The sequence below is a fragment of the Erinaceus europaeus genome, chromosome 11 (genome assembly GCF_950295315.1).
Source record: "Erinaceus europaeus chromosome 11, mEriEur2.1, whole genome shotgun sequence".
NCBI classification, from domain to species: domain Eukaryota; kingdom Metazoa; phylum Chordata; class Mammalia; order Eulipotyphla; family Erinaceidae; genus Erinaceus; species Erinaceus europaeus.
In genome coordinates, this window is record NC_080172.1 from 63954928 (window position 1) to 63970759 (window position 15832).

General features: G+C 47.1%; 1 protein-coding gene across 2 annotated transcripts; it reads right to left on the reverse strand.

Annotated features, from left to right (window-relative positions):
- Window positions 1-367: 367 nt before the first annotated feature.
- Window positions 368-12193, reverse strand: TAFA3 (TAFA chemokine like family member 3). Of its 2 annotated transcripts, XM_060200989.1 has the most exons (6): window positions 11919-12193; window positions 10492-10548; window positions 7649-7764; window positions 6868-7017; window positions 5131-5255; window positions 368-1809 (listed from the first exon to the last, which is right to left on the reverse strand). In XM_060200989.1, the coding sequence occupies exons 3-6, from the start codon at window positions 7761-7763 to the stop codon at window positions 1798-1800; spliced, it is 402 nt and encodes a 133-aa protein (XP_060056972.1). In that variant the 5' UTR covers window position 7764; window positions 10492-10548; window positions 11919-12193; the 3' UTR covers window positions 368-1797. The 2 variants fall into 2 exon arrangements, with proteins under 2 accessions (XP_060056972.1, XP_016045417.1); XM_016189931.2 differs by lacking the exons at window positions 10492-10548; window positions 11919-12193 and having other exon boundaries at window positions 7649-7796.
- Between the last annotated feature and the right edge of the window lie 3639 nt (window positions 12194-15832).

Consider the following 15832-nt stretch of genomic DNA (forward strand, 5'->3'; position numbering starts at 1 on the left):
TCATAAGTAAATAAATAAATCTTTAAAAATGAAATAAACAGTAACAAAGACAAATAAAAATATGCTACAGAATGTATGTGGCATGCAAAATCTAACATTATATACCATCTGACCCTCTCCAGAAAATCTGAAGACCCCTTAGTCCATTCCCCAGCCTCGAAGGAGGTATAATTATGACCCCTGACCTGCTCATTAAATTCTCCACCCAAGAGCCCACTGTATGCAGGGATTCAAGGTTGTTAGAGGTCTGCTATGTAGTCTAGAGAAAGACTGTCATTGATCACCACGTTATCAAAAACAAAACAAAGCCAAGAAGACAAGCTCTGGAATGGGATGGATGGTTTTGATTTTATTGTGTGGAGAAGGAGGGGTAGTTCGAAGGAAGGATGAAACTTAGTCCCAAACCATTGTCTGATTGTCTTCTCCTAACATCAGAATTCAGCATCATCCAGATTCACCTCAACTGCTATCCACCCTCAGAGAACCCTCCACCCCAAGTCCTATGACACCAGCTGATCCTAATAGATCCCAGCTGATCCCAATAGTTACAGAGGCTGTGGTGAGATATTTAAGTAGCAAGTGTCTCTGGCTCTCTGAAGCTTGGTATCTCTATTATCATTCATGGTGCCAGCTTAACTGTACCAACCCTCAGTCCTAAAGAAGTTCCATCCAGTCCAGCAGCATCTTTGAACAGAAAGGCTCAGAACAGATCAGACATTCTCTTAGAGCCAGATCCTCTGAGAGCTCCAGTTTTGAGGGCTCCGGAAAGAAACAAATGAGCATGGACAGCAGGAGTGCCAACTCAGCGTGTCCCAACTGAAACTGAGCTGAGTGGCCTATGGTCTGTCATGGGCCTGTTTGGAAATGCAGAGGTTGAAGGCAGAGTAGAGACACAGAGACCCCTTCCTGCTTGGAGTAAAATTTCCTGCTTTAGCATCTTCTAAGATCAGTGTTCTGTCATCCAGCCACTTCTTTGCAGGTTCCTGTTCTTGAGGCCTAGTCTAAACCCCAGCTTTCAAGCTTAGTGAAAAGTCAGAAGGCCTAAAGATCCAGAAGCACAAGATGTAATGCCTTGCAAACCACCTCAATTCTCTGGCACTCCATTTTGTCAACCATTAAAATAAACAAACAAACAAATGAAAACCTAAGGTTCTCAGATAGGAATGATTGAAAGGTCCTGTCTATCTCATGCCCAGTGACTTGCCCAAACTAGGTCACACCTCCGCAGGAGTTTTGCTGAAAATTTGTTGAACTACACAAGCTTGCCTTCCCCAAAGTCAATCCAGTTCCAGCCCAAGTGGGACACAGCAAGGCTGATTTCAGGAGTATTTATTTCCCTCTAACATGGCAGCAACTTGCTAGGGATTCAGACTGACATGAGGGAGAAAAGTGACTATGGCATCTTGTCTTTGTGTCCTATGACCAGGGAATGACTGAAAACCTGTGAACCTCCTCCCCAAGATCCCCACCATGATGGTGGCATATAGCTCAAAAGCCAGAGTCCTAAACCGTAGGCTTTAATACAAATGATCCAAATTCTCTTCCATCAACTCTCCAACTAGACTGGGCATTCACTATGGACACAAATAGTATCTTGACCTTCTTCTGTCTGCCAGGAGAGCCCAGCACAGTCCAGCACAGACCTTTTCATCCAAAGGCACCTGGAAGTAGTAATGTTCCTGTCGCCAGGTGTGTGTTCAGGTAAGTCGATCTCCATACTTGCTATATGATGACAAGATACCACTCCCCAGGTCATTGCTCAATCAAGCTGTCCTGTCCAGGCCATGGCTCCAAGAGCTATCGTGTGACCTAGAAAGCAAGTGATGGGACAGGTTATAGTATGGAATATTTGTTCATCAGAGACACTCCAGAGAATGCAGGTCATGGAGAAGTCACTGTTGCTTGTCCCCTCCCTGGAAGTAGTCCTATCTGGTAAAGCAGTAGGCCTCATATTTGCTTAGAGACAGCCCAAATTGCAGGCACCTAAACCTAAGCCTATAAAATAGTGATGGGTAGGTCCAGGAGGTGGTATGCCTGGTTAAACACACACATTATAGTGCACAAGGACCAGGGTTCAAAACCCCAGTCCCCACCTGAAGCGGGGGAAACTTCACAAGTGGTGAAGTAGTGCAGCAAGTGTCTTTCTCTTCCTCTCTATCTCCCGCTTCCCTTTCAACTATCTACACCCAAATAAAATAAATAAATATAAATAAAAATATTTTAAAAACAAAAAAAGTGGTGGGCAGCCAGGGAGGTGGCATATTGAATAAAGCATTGGACTATCAAACATGAAGTCCCAAGTCTGACCTCTGGCATTGCATGTTTCTGGTTCTCTCTTCCTCTCTCATTAATAGTGAAAATATATATATATGAATTAATTTTTTTATTTGATAGGACAGAAAGAATTGAGAGGGGAGGGGTAGAGAGGAAGAGAGGAAGAGAGAGACAGAGAGACACCTGCAGCACTACTTCACTGCTTGTGAAGCGTTTCCCCTGCAGGTGGAAAATGGGGGCTTGAACCTGGGTCCTTGTGCATGGTAACATGTGCTCTTAACCAGATGCACCACTGCATGGATATAGATATATATTAATGGTGGTGGGCTGATGAAATAGCTGACTTGACAAAACAGCATACTATGCTACTTTGCCATATGCACAACCCAGGTTCAAGCCTGTCCCCTACCACATTGAAGGAAGCCTTGGTAATGTGGTCTCAGGGCTTGGGAGAGAGCAAAATTGTTCTGCCAAAGGTTTTCATGCCTAAGGCTCCAAAGCCCCAAATTCAATCCTCAGCACCATCATGAGCCAGGTAATGTGGTCTCTTTTACAAGCTCTTTAGTGAATCTCACCCTTTTCCTGCCTCAGATGTACTGAGGATGACTGTCTCCTTTGCCTGCCTGCAGTCAGGAAGCCTGGCTCTAAATCTAGCTATACTTTTCCTGACTGCAGCCCCTCTGTTCTGTACTCTCTGAAAACAGTGCTCTCAAGGGAGTTGGGCACAGTGGTTTAAGCGCACATGGCACGAAGTGCAAGGACCGGAGTAAGGATCCCGGTTCAAGCCCCCGGCTCCCCACCTGCAGGGGAGTCGCTTCACAAGCAGTGAAGCAGGTCTGCAGGTGTCTATCTTTCTCTCCCCCCTCTGTCTTCTGCTCCTCTCTCCATTTCTTTCTGTCCTATCTAACAATGACGACATCAATAACAACAACTACAACAACAATAAAAAAGGGGGGACAACGAAAAGGGAAATAAATAAATTTTTAAAAATTAAAAAAAAAGAAAAAAGAAAACAGAGCTCTCTTCAGCATATACACAAACACACCCCAGGCCACCTTTCCTTCTTTACTTTAATTTACTTGTTTGCTGCAGTGACTGTGGTGAAGAGAGAAGGCAAGTTCTGGCTCACCTGTAAGTGTCACTCATCTATGCAAATGACCAGCACAGAGAAATGCAACTGATTCCCCAAGACACAATGGAATTGCTAATGAGATTGATAAAATCTTAATTACCCCTTGTACTTGGGGTAGGCAGCAAAGCATGAAAATAATAGTCCTATTGGGACTGTCACAGTGTGATATTCTTCTAGAAGGATTGTGTGAGCTAAAGGGAGTTAGTAATTTTTTTCTTTTTCATCCAGGGTTATCACTGGTGCTTGGTGCCTGCACTATGAGTCCACTACTCCTGGAGACCATGTTTTCCACTTTGTTGCCCTTGTTGCTGGATAGGACAGAGAGAAATTGAGAGAGGAGGGGAAGACATACAGGGGGAGAGAAAGATAGACACCTGAAGACCTGCTTCACCGCTTGTGTAGCAACTTGCCTGCAGGTGGGGAACCGGGGGCTCAAACCAGGATTCTTACACTGGTCCTTGAGCTTGTCACCTTGTGTGCTTAGCCTGCTGCACTATGGCCTGGCCCCCAGGAGTTAATAACCATGGGAGTGGAGGTCTGGGACCTGTAGCAGGGTGGGGTAGGAAGAGTGACTACGGTAGCAATTCCCAATGGATTATCAAAATATTTTCTTCAATTATTTTTTTCCTTCTCCTTCTTCCTCTTCTTTTTTTTTAAACTTTATTTTATCTAATAAAACAAGGAGAAATTGAGAGGGAGTGGGAGTTAGGAAGGGAGAGAAAGACAGGGAGACACCTGTAGCACTGCTTCACCACTCATGAAGCTTGCCCCCTAAGGTGGGGGCCAGGGGCTTGAACCAGGGTCCTTGTGCATGATAATACATGCTCTTAACCAGGTGTGCCACCACCTGGCCCTTATTTTCTTCAATTATTAACTTTCTTCATTAAAAAATGTATTTATTGGGAGTCGGCGGTAGTGCAGTGGGTTAAGTACACGTGGCGCCGAGTGCAAGGACTGACATAAGGATCTCGGTTCAAGCCCCCGGCTCCCCACCTGCAGGGGAATCACTTCACAGGCGGTGAAGCAGGTCTGCAGGTGTCTACCTTTCTCTCCCCCTCTCTGTCTTCCTCTCCTCTCTCCATTTCTCGCTGTCCTATCCAACAACGACGACATCAATAACAACAATAAATACAACAACAATGAAAAAACAACAAGGGCAACAAAAGGGAAACTAAATAAATATTTTAAAAAATAATAAAAAAGAAAAATGTATTTATTAAACAACCAAACCTGCCAATAACATGTTTTTTTAAGTGAAAAACATGTTTTTTAAATGAAAAAATGTATTTATGTATCAACATGAGAAAGAGACATGACAGAGAACCAGAGTATCACTCTGGCACATATAATGCCAGGGATTGAAACTGTGGCCTCATATCTCCAAGTTCAACATTCTAGCTACTCTGTCACCACCCAAGTCACTCTACTTTGCTCTGATAAACTGGACATTTTCCAGGAGGCCAACTCCTTCTAGGAAGAAAAAGGAAGACACATAAATCATCAAAAATTTACCCAGAAGGACACATGAAATTTCAACTCCAGTGACCCTAACTCTGATCCCGAGTCAAGACAGACCCAAGGGGACTGAGATAGATGTGTTCACATGCATTACACTTCTCACCATGGGACACCAACATCACAGACCCCAGGGCTCCTATACCACCCTTTCCACCCCAGGAGAAAAGGAAAGAGTCGGGTGGGGTGGAGGGTCTATCACTGAATACCTTGGTGGTTTTGACTTTGTGTCCACTGCTACAGCTCCAGCCCGACAGGTCCGGGAGCACTTTACACTCCTCCCCCAGCAGGCAGGGCTCCATCTGACACCACCATTTCTGCAGGACGATGGCAGCTGTGGGAGCAGGAGGCCATGCATGAAGCATGAAGGCAGCCTGAAAGTCTCTGTAGGCACCGTGTGTGTGTGTGTGTGTGTGTGTGTGTGTGTGTGTGTGTGTGTGTGTGTGTGTGTGTGTGTGACTGCACACGCACAGAATGAAATGCCTGATTTCCCTTACCTCCCCAGAAAGGTTGTACTCAGGTTGAAGTCTGGACATAAAACCACATCAACTTCAATCCCAGGGGTGGGGGAGATAGCATAATAGTTATGCAAAAAAAACTTGCATATCTAAGGCTCCAATGTCCCAGATTTAATCCCCAGCACCACCATAAACCAGAGCTGAGCAGTGCTCTGATATAAACAAACAAATAAAAAAACAAATCATTGGGGCTAGGTCGTAGTATACCCAGTAGAGCACAGATACTGTAATGCGTAAAGACCCTGGTTCAAGCTTTCAGTTGCCATCTACAGAGAGGGAGCTTCAGCTACAGAGAGTGAAGCAGTGCTGCAGGTGTCTGTCTCTCCTTTTCTATCTCCCCTTCTCAATGTTCCTGTCTCTATCCAGAATAAATAAAATTAGCTTGAAATTAAAAAAAGATAACCAAGCTGTTTCTCTCACTCTCTCTTCTTTCTCCTTTTAAGATAGAGACAGAGAGTAAAAGAGATCACAGGACCAAAGTTTGTTTCAGATTTGAGCCTGAGTAGAGCAAAAAATTATATTTCTTTTGACAACTACCATGGAAGGATAAGAAACTGTACCCATGTGACAACTGTCTTATAAACCATTATTTCCCTAATAAAACATAAAAAAATTCACTCCCACTAACCCCAACATTTCACCACAGACATCAAGAGCTGAGGGTAAGGGAAGCTGTCCCTAATACAAGCACCCTGTCCTCAGCAGAAGGTCACAGTCTGCCATGTATCCCCTCAGCCTGAGTCATCAAATGTGTGGACATTGATTTGGAAGGTTCCAGAAACTTGGAGGTAAAAGAAGGTTTATACGGGTATAAGCAGGCATGTACCTGTGCTGCCCATGAGTATGAGAAAACAGAGGCAGGAGAAGGTAGACAGCATAATGGTTATGCAAACAGAATGTCAAGTCAGGCTCTGAAGTCCCAGGTTCAATCCCCTGCACCACCATAAACCAGAGCTGATGAGAGCTCAGGTAAAAAACAAAAATCAAACAAACAAACAAACAAAAAACAGAGGGAGGGGTGAAGGAACCATGAACCATACCCATGTGTCCATGTTAGGGGAGGGGAGAAACTGGCTTGAGAGGCTGGAGGTAGGGAGAGGTAGGTGAAGAAGTGGATGTCTGGAGAGGTGACTGTGAGGTCCTGAGCCTGCAGGAGTTGTAACGGAATGCATCTCCCCTGCCTGTGTGCAGACTGGAGGGGACATGTGTGAGAGGGCATGTGCATAACAGCAGCTCTCCTTACCTGTGGGCTGGGGATGGTCACACCTGCCCTCCTCCCCATGGATGTTTCCCTGATCATATGAGAGAGTCTGATCACAAAGGTCCCAAAACTGTGTGACACTGTATCACTGGCAGATGGCAAGGCCTAGTCAGATCTTCTTATCGCTCTATCAGACCCTCCCCACCGGGTCCCAGCCTCTTGCTCACCATCTACACAGGAGGGCTTAGCCCTTGTGGTGCCAGCCACCTGGCCCGAAAAGCAAGAGCATTTGACGGTCTGGGAGCGCTCCTCAATGTGGTTCCGGTTGCAGCAGCGATGAGCAGCAACCACCTCACAGGTGCCCTGCTTCCTGAGGACTGAGAGGAACAAAACAAGTTCAAGGCCACAGGCCAGGCCATTCTCTGTTCCCCTTCCAGTCACCCCACTGGCCCTCAGCCTGGGAGACTGTGAGTTTATAAGAGTTCCAGTAGCCAGGGAAGAAGAAAGAGGGTGAAATTTTCCTGCCCCTTCATCAGGTTCCTGACCTTCATTTTCTAGTGAGGCCACAGTCCACACCTCAGAGCAGAGTCTGGCCCCTAAGCAGAAGATAGGCTCCCACACCAACCTTATCTCCCCAGCAAGAGCTCCTGGGGCTTAAGATGTGAAAGGGATCATCCACTTACATAGGCTTTGGGCATTCCAGAAGGAAAACCACAGAATTTAGGCCAGGAGGCTAGATTTAAGCCCTCCACCCAGTGTCTCTCTCTCTGACAAACACCTTTCGTTTGGAAGGGCAGGTACACAATGGGTCTGCCCAGGCCTTCTCGGAGCTGAGACTTGCAGATGAGAAGGACAGTTCTGGATGAAGAACAAGGGACAGAAAGCCTTAAAATGTTTGTTTTACTCCACCTCAAAGGCCTGTCTGCTGTGTAATGGGGTGCTGTGAAGACTTGCTTTCCAGGTAGCTAGCTAAGTCCCCTCCCAAGGCCCTGTCAAGGTTCCCCAAACCTGTCAGAGTTGGAGGCTGCAAAGAAGTTGAAGCCAGGAGGGCCCACAGCCAGGCCAGGCAGAGAGCCCTCAGCCAACTGCTTGTGCTCCAGTCCCACCAGGCCCTTTCACACATCCTGTGGAGAGAAAAGTGCACCTGACAGCTCTGAGTCACCATCTCTGGGTGGCACAGAGGCAGGCAAGATGCCCTCTTAGCCTGGCACAAACTCACTGTACAAAGTGGTGAGTGCCCTAGCAGGAAAGGGGAGGAGGAAAGGAAACTGCTTCCAGGAAAGGCACAGAAAGCTTTCTGAGGAGGACCTTCAAGATGATCTTGATGAATTAGACAGACATAGTACCATGGAAGGTTGTGAACCAGGAGGAAGGAACATTAACACTGACTTTCTTGGACTGATACAATAGCATTGTGATTATGCAAAATATTTCCATACCAGAAGTTCTTATTAATAGATCCCATATTTAATCCCTGGCACCACCATAAACCAGAGATAAACCGTGCTGGGGGGTGGGGGGGGGCAGGTGGTGGTGCATCTGGTTAAGTGCACACATTACAGTGCACAAAGACCCAGGTTCAAGCACCTGGTCCCCACTGACAGGGGGAAAGCTTCACAAGTGGTGAAGTAAGACTGCAGGTGTCTCTCTGTCTCTCTATATCCCCCTCCTCTCTCAATTTCTCTGTCTATAGCAATAATGAATAAAAATATTTTAAATATTTATTTATTCCCTTTTGTTGCCCTTGTGGTCTTATTGTTGTAGTTATTATTGTTGTTATTGATATCGTTGTTGTTGGGTAGGCCAGAGAGAAATGGAGAGAGGAGGGGAAGACAGAGAAGGGGAGAGAAAGATAGACACCTGCAGACCTGCTTCACTGCCTGTGAAGTGACTCCCCTGCAGGTGGGGAGCCGGGGGGTTGAACAAGGATCTTTGAGCTTTGCGCCACATGTGCTTAACCCACTGCACTACCGCCCGACTCCCTAAAAATATTTTTTTTTAAAAACAGTGCTCTGGGTGCCCAGCGGTAGTGCAGCGGGTTAAGCACATATGGCACGAAGCGAAAGGACTGGTGCAAGGACTGGCTTAATGATCCCGGTTTGAGACCCTGGCTCCCCACCTGTAGGGGAGTCACTTCACAAGTGGTGAAGCAGGTCTGCAGGTGTCTATCTTTCTCTCCCCCTCTCTGTTTTCCCCTCTTCTCTCCATTTCTCTGTCCTATCCAAAGACAACAACAATAATCATAATAACAACAACAACGATAAACAACAAGGGCAACAAAAGGGAAAAAATAGCCTCCAGGAGCAGTGGATTCTTAGTGCAGGCACTGAGCCCCAGCAAAAACCCTGGAGGCAAAAAAAAAAATTAAAAAGTACTCTGGTAAATAATAATAATAATAACAACAACAACAATGATAACTCACATGTTTTGAACACTTGACCCTGGCACTTCCTAAACTTGCTCTCAAATTTCCCAAAGTTTTCCTACAAAGTAAAATTTTTTTAATTTTATTTATCCCCTTTGTTGCCCTTGTTTTATTGTTGTAGTTATTATTGTTGTTGATATTGATGTCATTGTTGTTGGATAGGACAGAGAGAAATGGAGAGAGGAGGGGAAGACAGAGAGGGGGAGAGAAAGATAGACACCTGCAGACATGCTTCACCCCTTGTGAAGCGACTCCCCTGCAAGGTGGGGAGCCAGGGGCTCAAACCAGGATCCTTACACAGGTCCTTGCACTTTGCATCACATGCGCTTAACCCCCTGCGCTACTGCCCAACTCCCCAAAGTAAAATTTTTAGCACATTTCACAGATGAACAAACTGACACTCAAAAGTCTGAATACAACCCAAGAAGCCATCACTAAGGACTGGCTAAATATATCTGTACAGATGCAATCCCACCCAGGTAGCTGTAAAAAGAATGAAAGAGAGCTTTATGTACTGAGGCCTGCAAGGCTCAGCAGTGACAGTCCACCCTTAAGAGATAAAAGAAAGGCAAGTGCCAGGTGATCTGTATAAAATGTGTAGAAGGTGATTGGCTGAGATTGTGGCTCAATGGTAGAACACAGGACTTGTAAGTGAATGAAGAGTCCTCAGCACCACATATGCCAGAGTGATGCTCTGGCTCTCTCTCACTCATAAATAATAAATAAATATTTTTTAAAAAACTAAAACAAACTGTGTAAAAGGGAGGGATCATATATGTTGCTTAACTAGCTCTAGAAATATATACACAGCTAGCTTCTATACAAAACAACATAAGAGAAGTAACAGCCCAGGAGTTGATGAAGTGGATAAAGTGTTGGACACTAAAGCATGAGACCCTGAGTTTAATCCCTGGCATTGCATGTGCCAGAGTAATGCTCTGGTTTATTTCCTCTCTCTTTCTCAAATAAATAAATAAACAGATTTAAAAAAAAAAACCTAGTATCATCAGTGGCCCCCAAAGGGGAATCGATTGGCTGGGAGACAGAAGAAGAGAGACTTACTTTTCTCTTTATTGCTCTTACTTCTCTCCTTCTCTTCCTCCTTCTCCTCCTTTTCCCTGGACTTCTCCTCTATCCTTGATGGTCCCAGCTTCCCAACCCAGGCCAGAAGGAGAGCTACAAATGGAGGGAATCTCAAAAAGCAGAAGCACACAACAGCTGGGAGCTACCCAAGCACAGCAAGAGGCTGTGAGTAAGCAGTAAGCCAGGATCAAACAGTCTGCTGCATGGTTGTAATCCCTCAGGTGCCAGAATAGTGCTGGGGACACCAAAGGGCAAATAGAAGGCTAGATCAGATACTCTCTCGAAGAGAGTACTTGATCTTAGTCTACCTCAACCCTCCCCCTCTAACTGTTTCCTCATTCACCTTTTGAGGATCTTCCAGCTTCTGTCTGTTCATCCAATGGCTTCAGGCTTACTCTACCTAGACAAATGGGAAAGAGGCTTAGGAGGTTGGGATGGACAAAAGGACCCAATGGTCCTGCAGGAGGTGAATGAGCACGGGCAAGAGGGCAAGCTAGGCACCGAGGCAGAACCCAGTTCTGAAACTGTTCCCCCTAAAGAGCCAGGGTAGTAAACAAGGTCTCTCTTTTGCCCTGAGGATTCACAAAGGTCCTTGCAGATTCTGAGGGTATAAAATGGAGAAGCTGGTAAAATTAGCCTAGGCAAATCCCTCTATCCCAAAAAGCAAACCAGGGCTGATGGCAGGGAGGTGACTAAGAACCTTTGGGGTTACCTCTGTGACCATGGGAAAGGTATGGAGTCTAGGACAGAGTTCCTCAGCAGTCTGCTGGACTGCTCCTTGAAAAAGCACTTGGAAAAAAACTCTTGGAGTTCTTAGTTCTTCTTACCTCAATCTGCCCTCACCATATGTTTCCTGCACTCACATGGCTCAGTGATGCCACCTTCTCCCCTCTCCTCTCATCTATCAGTCTACGCTGCCAGAGGCCACAGTCCGACATTGCTCCCTCTCCATTGTTCCACCAGCCTCTCCATTGCTCCCAGACATTTCTCCTCCAAAGGGAGGTAAGAGCCAACAGAATAGTTGACCTGGATAGTCTGTTGCTTTGCTAGGTGCACGACCCAGGTTGGAACCTGGTCTCGACAACATTGAAAAAAGCTATGATGCTGTGGTTTCTCCCTCTCTTGCCTGTGACAAGCAGGACAGTGGGACTCAGGAAGGACAAAGCACCTGTGCCCCAGCTTCCTGGAGCAAGTGCCCAGAGAGAACTGTGAGGACAGGTGGCAGAGTGGTGCCACAGCCAGGGAATGGGTGTCCTTCATTAGCACCTACCTTCCCACCCTTCCAGACCAACCTCTTTCCTGAGCAGGCATTTCCTCCCCTTTTGCCCATCAGGAACTTCCATTGTGATGTGTTTACTCTCACTTCCCATCCCACTTCTCTTTAGCTGACCAGTGGACTATACACTCCAAGACGACAATGACCTGGGGAGTGGGGGGGGGGTTGGACATGGCATTCTGTTTCTTCACTCAAAGTTGGAGAAAGGAGCTTTAGGGATTTGTGCTTAGGAGCCCTCACTCCTGTTCCGGTTTCCCAGTCTTTCCCCCCACGCCCCTAGCCGCCTACCGTGAGACTGAGTTAGCAGCTTTCATAGCAGCATGGGGGCGGAGGGTGTCAACCACAAGTGACACCCAAGACCCTTTAACTTTTCCCTACATCTACTGCTTCCCCCAACTGCTCCACCTCCGTCCCACCACCCATTCAGCCTTTCGAATTCTGAGCCCCCAAACTTGGGACCTACCTGGCTGGGGCGCCCGCTGGTTCTACCTCACCTGTGATCCCTCCGAAAGGGGACTTCGGGCGGGAGCCGCCAGCTTGGGTGCAGCTAGTCCGAATCTTTGGCCACCTCACCAAGTTGCTGCGTTCCCGAAGCGATGGGGCATCACCGGCATGCCAGCACCATTCTGGGCACCGAGGAGCTCTGGCCCTGACCCAGTCAGCACTGCAAAGCTCGGGCGGGTTTTCTCCTACTAGTCCACCAGGGAGAGGGCAACCGCCGCCGCCGCAGCCTCTCCACCTGGGGTAGCCCCCACTTCCTTAGTGCACACCCGCGCCGCCGCCTCCCGGAGCGCACCCCGCTAGGCGAGGAGCTCTGGGCCGACCTACGTGCAGCGGCCCCTGGCGGTGGAGCGTAACTGTTGGAAGAGGTGACTGCAGAACTCCACAACCCGAGGTCGGAAGACAGGCTGAATGTGAAAAGCAATTGCCCAGACCTACGAGAGTTTTGAGACTTGAAGCTTCTAGAACTACACTGTCCAATTTGGCGACCACTGGCTGTAAGCCATTATCACGTTGTTAAATAAAATCTAAATTAAATAAAATGTAATATGAAGTCTCTCCGCACTTCTAGTGCTCAGCAGTCACGTCTAGCTGGGGTCTACTGTACTGGAGAGAAAAGATATCAAGCATTCCTGTCGTTGCACAAAATGCTACCCCACTACCCTCTTGGAGGTTTCACGTTAGCCCTCTGCTATTTTATTTAAAATTCAGCAGGGAAAAGCGAATGATCTCTACCCCCAGAAAAGATGTCCTCAGTGCAGGAAGGGTTGGCAGAGGTAAGTGCATAGAGGCTGGACAGGCAAAGCTGCAATAGGCTGTTGAATAGTCCCTGTGAGCGCTGGATATGAGCTTGAACCTGGAACCCAAACTGAGGTCATGTCTCTATCATAAAAGTTGCAACATATGGGGATCTGGTGGTGGTGCACCTGGTTGTGTGTATACATTAACATGCACATTAACCTGGGTTCTAGCCTCCCAGTCCCCACCTGGAGGGTGGTGTCTCATTGCACAGGGGTGGTGGTCCCGCTGGAGGACGGGATGAGTTCAGGGTGACACCAGCCTTCTAGGTGTGAAGCTTCACAAATGGTGAAACAGTGCTGCAGATGTCTGTTTTTCTCTCTCCCTATCTCCCCTTCCTCTCTCAATTTCTCTGTCTTACCTAATGCAATCTTTAAAAAATTTCAATATAATTACAATTGTAAACTTCTTTGCAATAGGTCAGATTCTGGATGTGAAAACGAATTGGGCCCAAGGGAGGAGACGTCTGCAAATTTGGCTTTTAATTTAAGAAACACCACCAAATAGGGAGGCAGAGATAATTGGGCCAGACACTGGGCCAGCAGCTCAGTTCTGTCTTGAGGATACCCAATCCCCCTTCCATCTGAGCCTTCATGTATCTCTGTTAGGGTCAATTGCTGAAAAGATTCAGAGTTCTCATTAGGGAAGGCTCTCCCTTTCTTCTTGCTACCCATCCCCTTTCTATTTTCCCTCTCTACTGCCTCGGGCTTGAAGAGAGGTGATGACCTCCTCATCAGGTTTGAGGACAGTCAGAGTGGAGGTGTGAACATGCCAGGAATAGGAGCTGAGAAATTCAGGGAAAGGAGAACTGGAGGACTTTGGTGTTCCTAAGTGACTATGTAAGCTAGATTCCAGAGCCCAAGAGAGCCACTGTCAACCCTACTAGAATAAAGGGTCTCTGGGCTTCAACTCTGTGGCCCACTTCCAGCTATACCACAATGAGGGCTGAAAAAAAAAAAAAAGAAGCAGGATTTAAGGAGCTGGGTGACATGGAGAAGTGGTAAGCTTAAAAACACTGAATAATAAAAATAGTCAGGATGTCTTTTTCCCCTTCAGTCTGTTTATATCATTTATCTGCAAACTGGTTCCTCTTTTCCTCCAACAGTAGGGAAATATATATAACAGCAGCACGTACTTTGTCGGTCTTGACTATTCCTTGTACCTTTGGGTCTGATCTCCATCAGACCCTTTGTGGCTTCTGATTCTCTGATTCTCTCTCTGCCCAGAGCACAGACATAATTATAGCAAGTCTGCAAGTCTGTGTGACCACTGTGGGATTTTTTTTTCAGCTTCCTGGAGACCCACCCCCTTCTGGGCACACAGGTTAGCCTGTGAAATAGTGAAGGCTATTATCAGGATGCACTCTGCAAACCAAGCCCAGGGGTGAAGTACTCAGGAATGGAGCTTCAACATGAACTGGTGCTAAGTGGTCTCTGAGGGATACTCCTACCTGCTGTATTGCCACAAGGGCCTTCTCCACAGCTGAGGCAGAGGTGGGGGAGTCTCTGGAGGCTTAGTAATTGATTCACTGATCCAGGTTTAGGGATCTAGCTCTTCTGGTAGCAGGTTAGCAGCAGCCCGGCTGAAACAGAGCCTGGCCTATGTCTCCCCCTGGCTGCAGTTACAGAACTTTCTCCCCCCACACCCCACCCCATCCCTCAAGTGCACTGAGCTTCTACTTTAGGAAAAGGTGGGTGAGAGAAGAGAAAACCCCTCTCTCCTGGCATTCATCTAACCCCCCACTTATGTCTTCCTGATCTCAACAAATCAGCTTGGTTTTTAATAAAGAATCCAGTTTGTGCCCAGGGAGACACGAACTTAGTATGAAATTCTCACTGACTGTGTGACCTCTGGGGGAAAATCATGGTAAAAGGACAAGAATCTGAGGCTGGCCAGTCTGATCTTGCCGTATCTGTTAAAAGAACATTAGAAAACCCACCTCCGGGGATTGGGTGGTAGTGCAGCAGGTTAAGCGCACATGGCACCATGTGCAAGGACCAGTGCAAGGATCCTGGCTCCAGATCCTGGTTCCAGCCCCCCCCCACTCCCCACCTGCAGGGGGGTCGCTTCACAATCGGTGAAGCAGGTCTGCAGGTGTCTATCTCTCCCCATCTTCCCCTCCTCTCTCCATTTCTCTCTGTCCTGTCCAACAACAGCAATAACAACAGCAGCAATAACAACATTAATAATAACAACAAAGACAACAAAAATGGATGGGGGGATGGTCTTCAGAAGCAGTGGATTCATGGTGCAGGCACCGATCCCAGCGGTAACCCTGAAGGCAATAAATAAATAAATAAATAAGAAAACCCACCTCGATGGATTGGTGTGCAATATAAATGGCATAGCTCGTGTGGAAAAGTACTTTGGTGAGAGTGTGGAGAGTGCTTTGTGGTAATTCTCCACCAATGGCAGTTGTTGTTACCCTAAGTAGTTCTGCTGTGTTCTGGGAGAGGTTTCAATGTGTGTGTGTGGGGGGGGGGCTGTGAGGATCATAGAGGAGAGGGACTGGGTTCTAAGGAAGTGGAGTCAGAGTGGAACCGTGCTCCAAAATCTAGAGGTGGAGCCAGTGAAATAACATAGTGGTTATGCAAAAGATACAGCAGTGCTCTGGTAAAAATAATAAATAAATAAATAAACAAAACCTAGAGATGGCCTTCACTGCAATAGCACTTTCATGGAGCCCAGGAATTTACCCCCAGCTCTGTAGTTCAAGACACTAGACTCCAATGGCATAGTTTTTAGTTATCATCCTCACACCACTCCCTTCTCTCACACCAGCAGTCTCAGCCAGAGGTGCTATCACACCAGGTGCTTCACACCTAGCAGGCTGGTGTCACCTTGAACTCATCCCGTCCTCCAGCAGGACCACCACCTTGTGCAATGAGACACCACCCTCCCGTCACAATGGAGGGAGTTCAGGCTGATGTCTGATTTAGAGCTCAGTAGAAACAGTCTCCCCACTTACTACGACCCTTCTCCAGTAACAGAGCTTCTTCTTCTAGCTTTTGCCCTTCTTCCGTAGCCAGTCAACAGGTCAGGTTGAAAGCTGTCAGGAGCTGCTTGTTGCTGGCTTTGAAAGTGACTGGGATCCATGTGGATTCAGTCG

Coding starts and splice junctions, on each gene's coding strand:
- TAFA3 (XM_060200989.1), bottom strand. CDS start 7,763: ATGTGTGAAAGGGCCTGGTGGGACTGGAGCACAAGCAGTTGGCTGAGG. Junction 7,018..7,648: donor GCAGCCTCCAACTCTGACAG/GTTTGGGGAACC, acceptor TGTTCCTCTCAG/TCCTCAGGAAGCAGGGCACC. Junction 5,256..6,867: donor TAAGCCCTCCTGTGTAGATG/GTGAGCAAGAGG, acceptor CTGCTCCCACAG/CTGCCATCGTCCTGCAGAAA.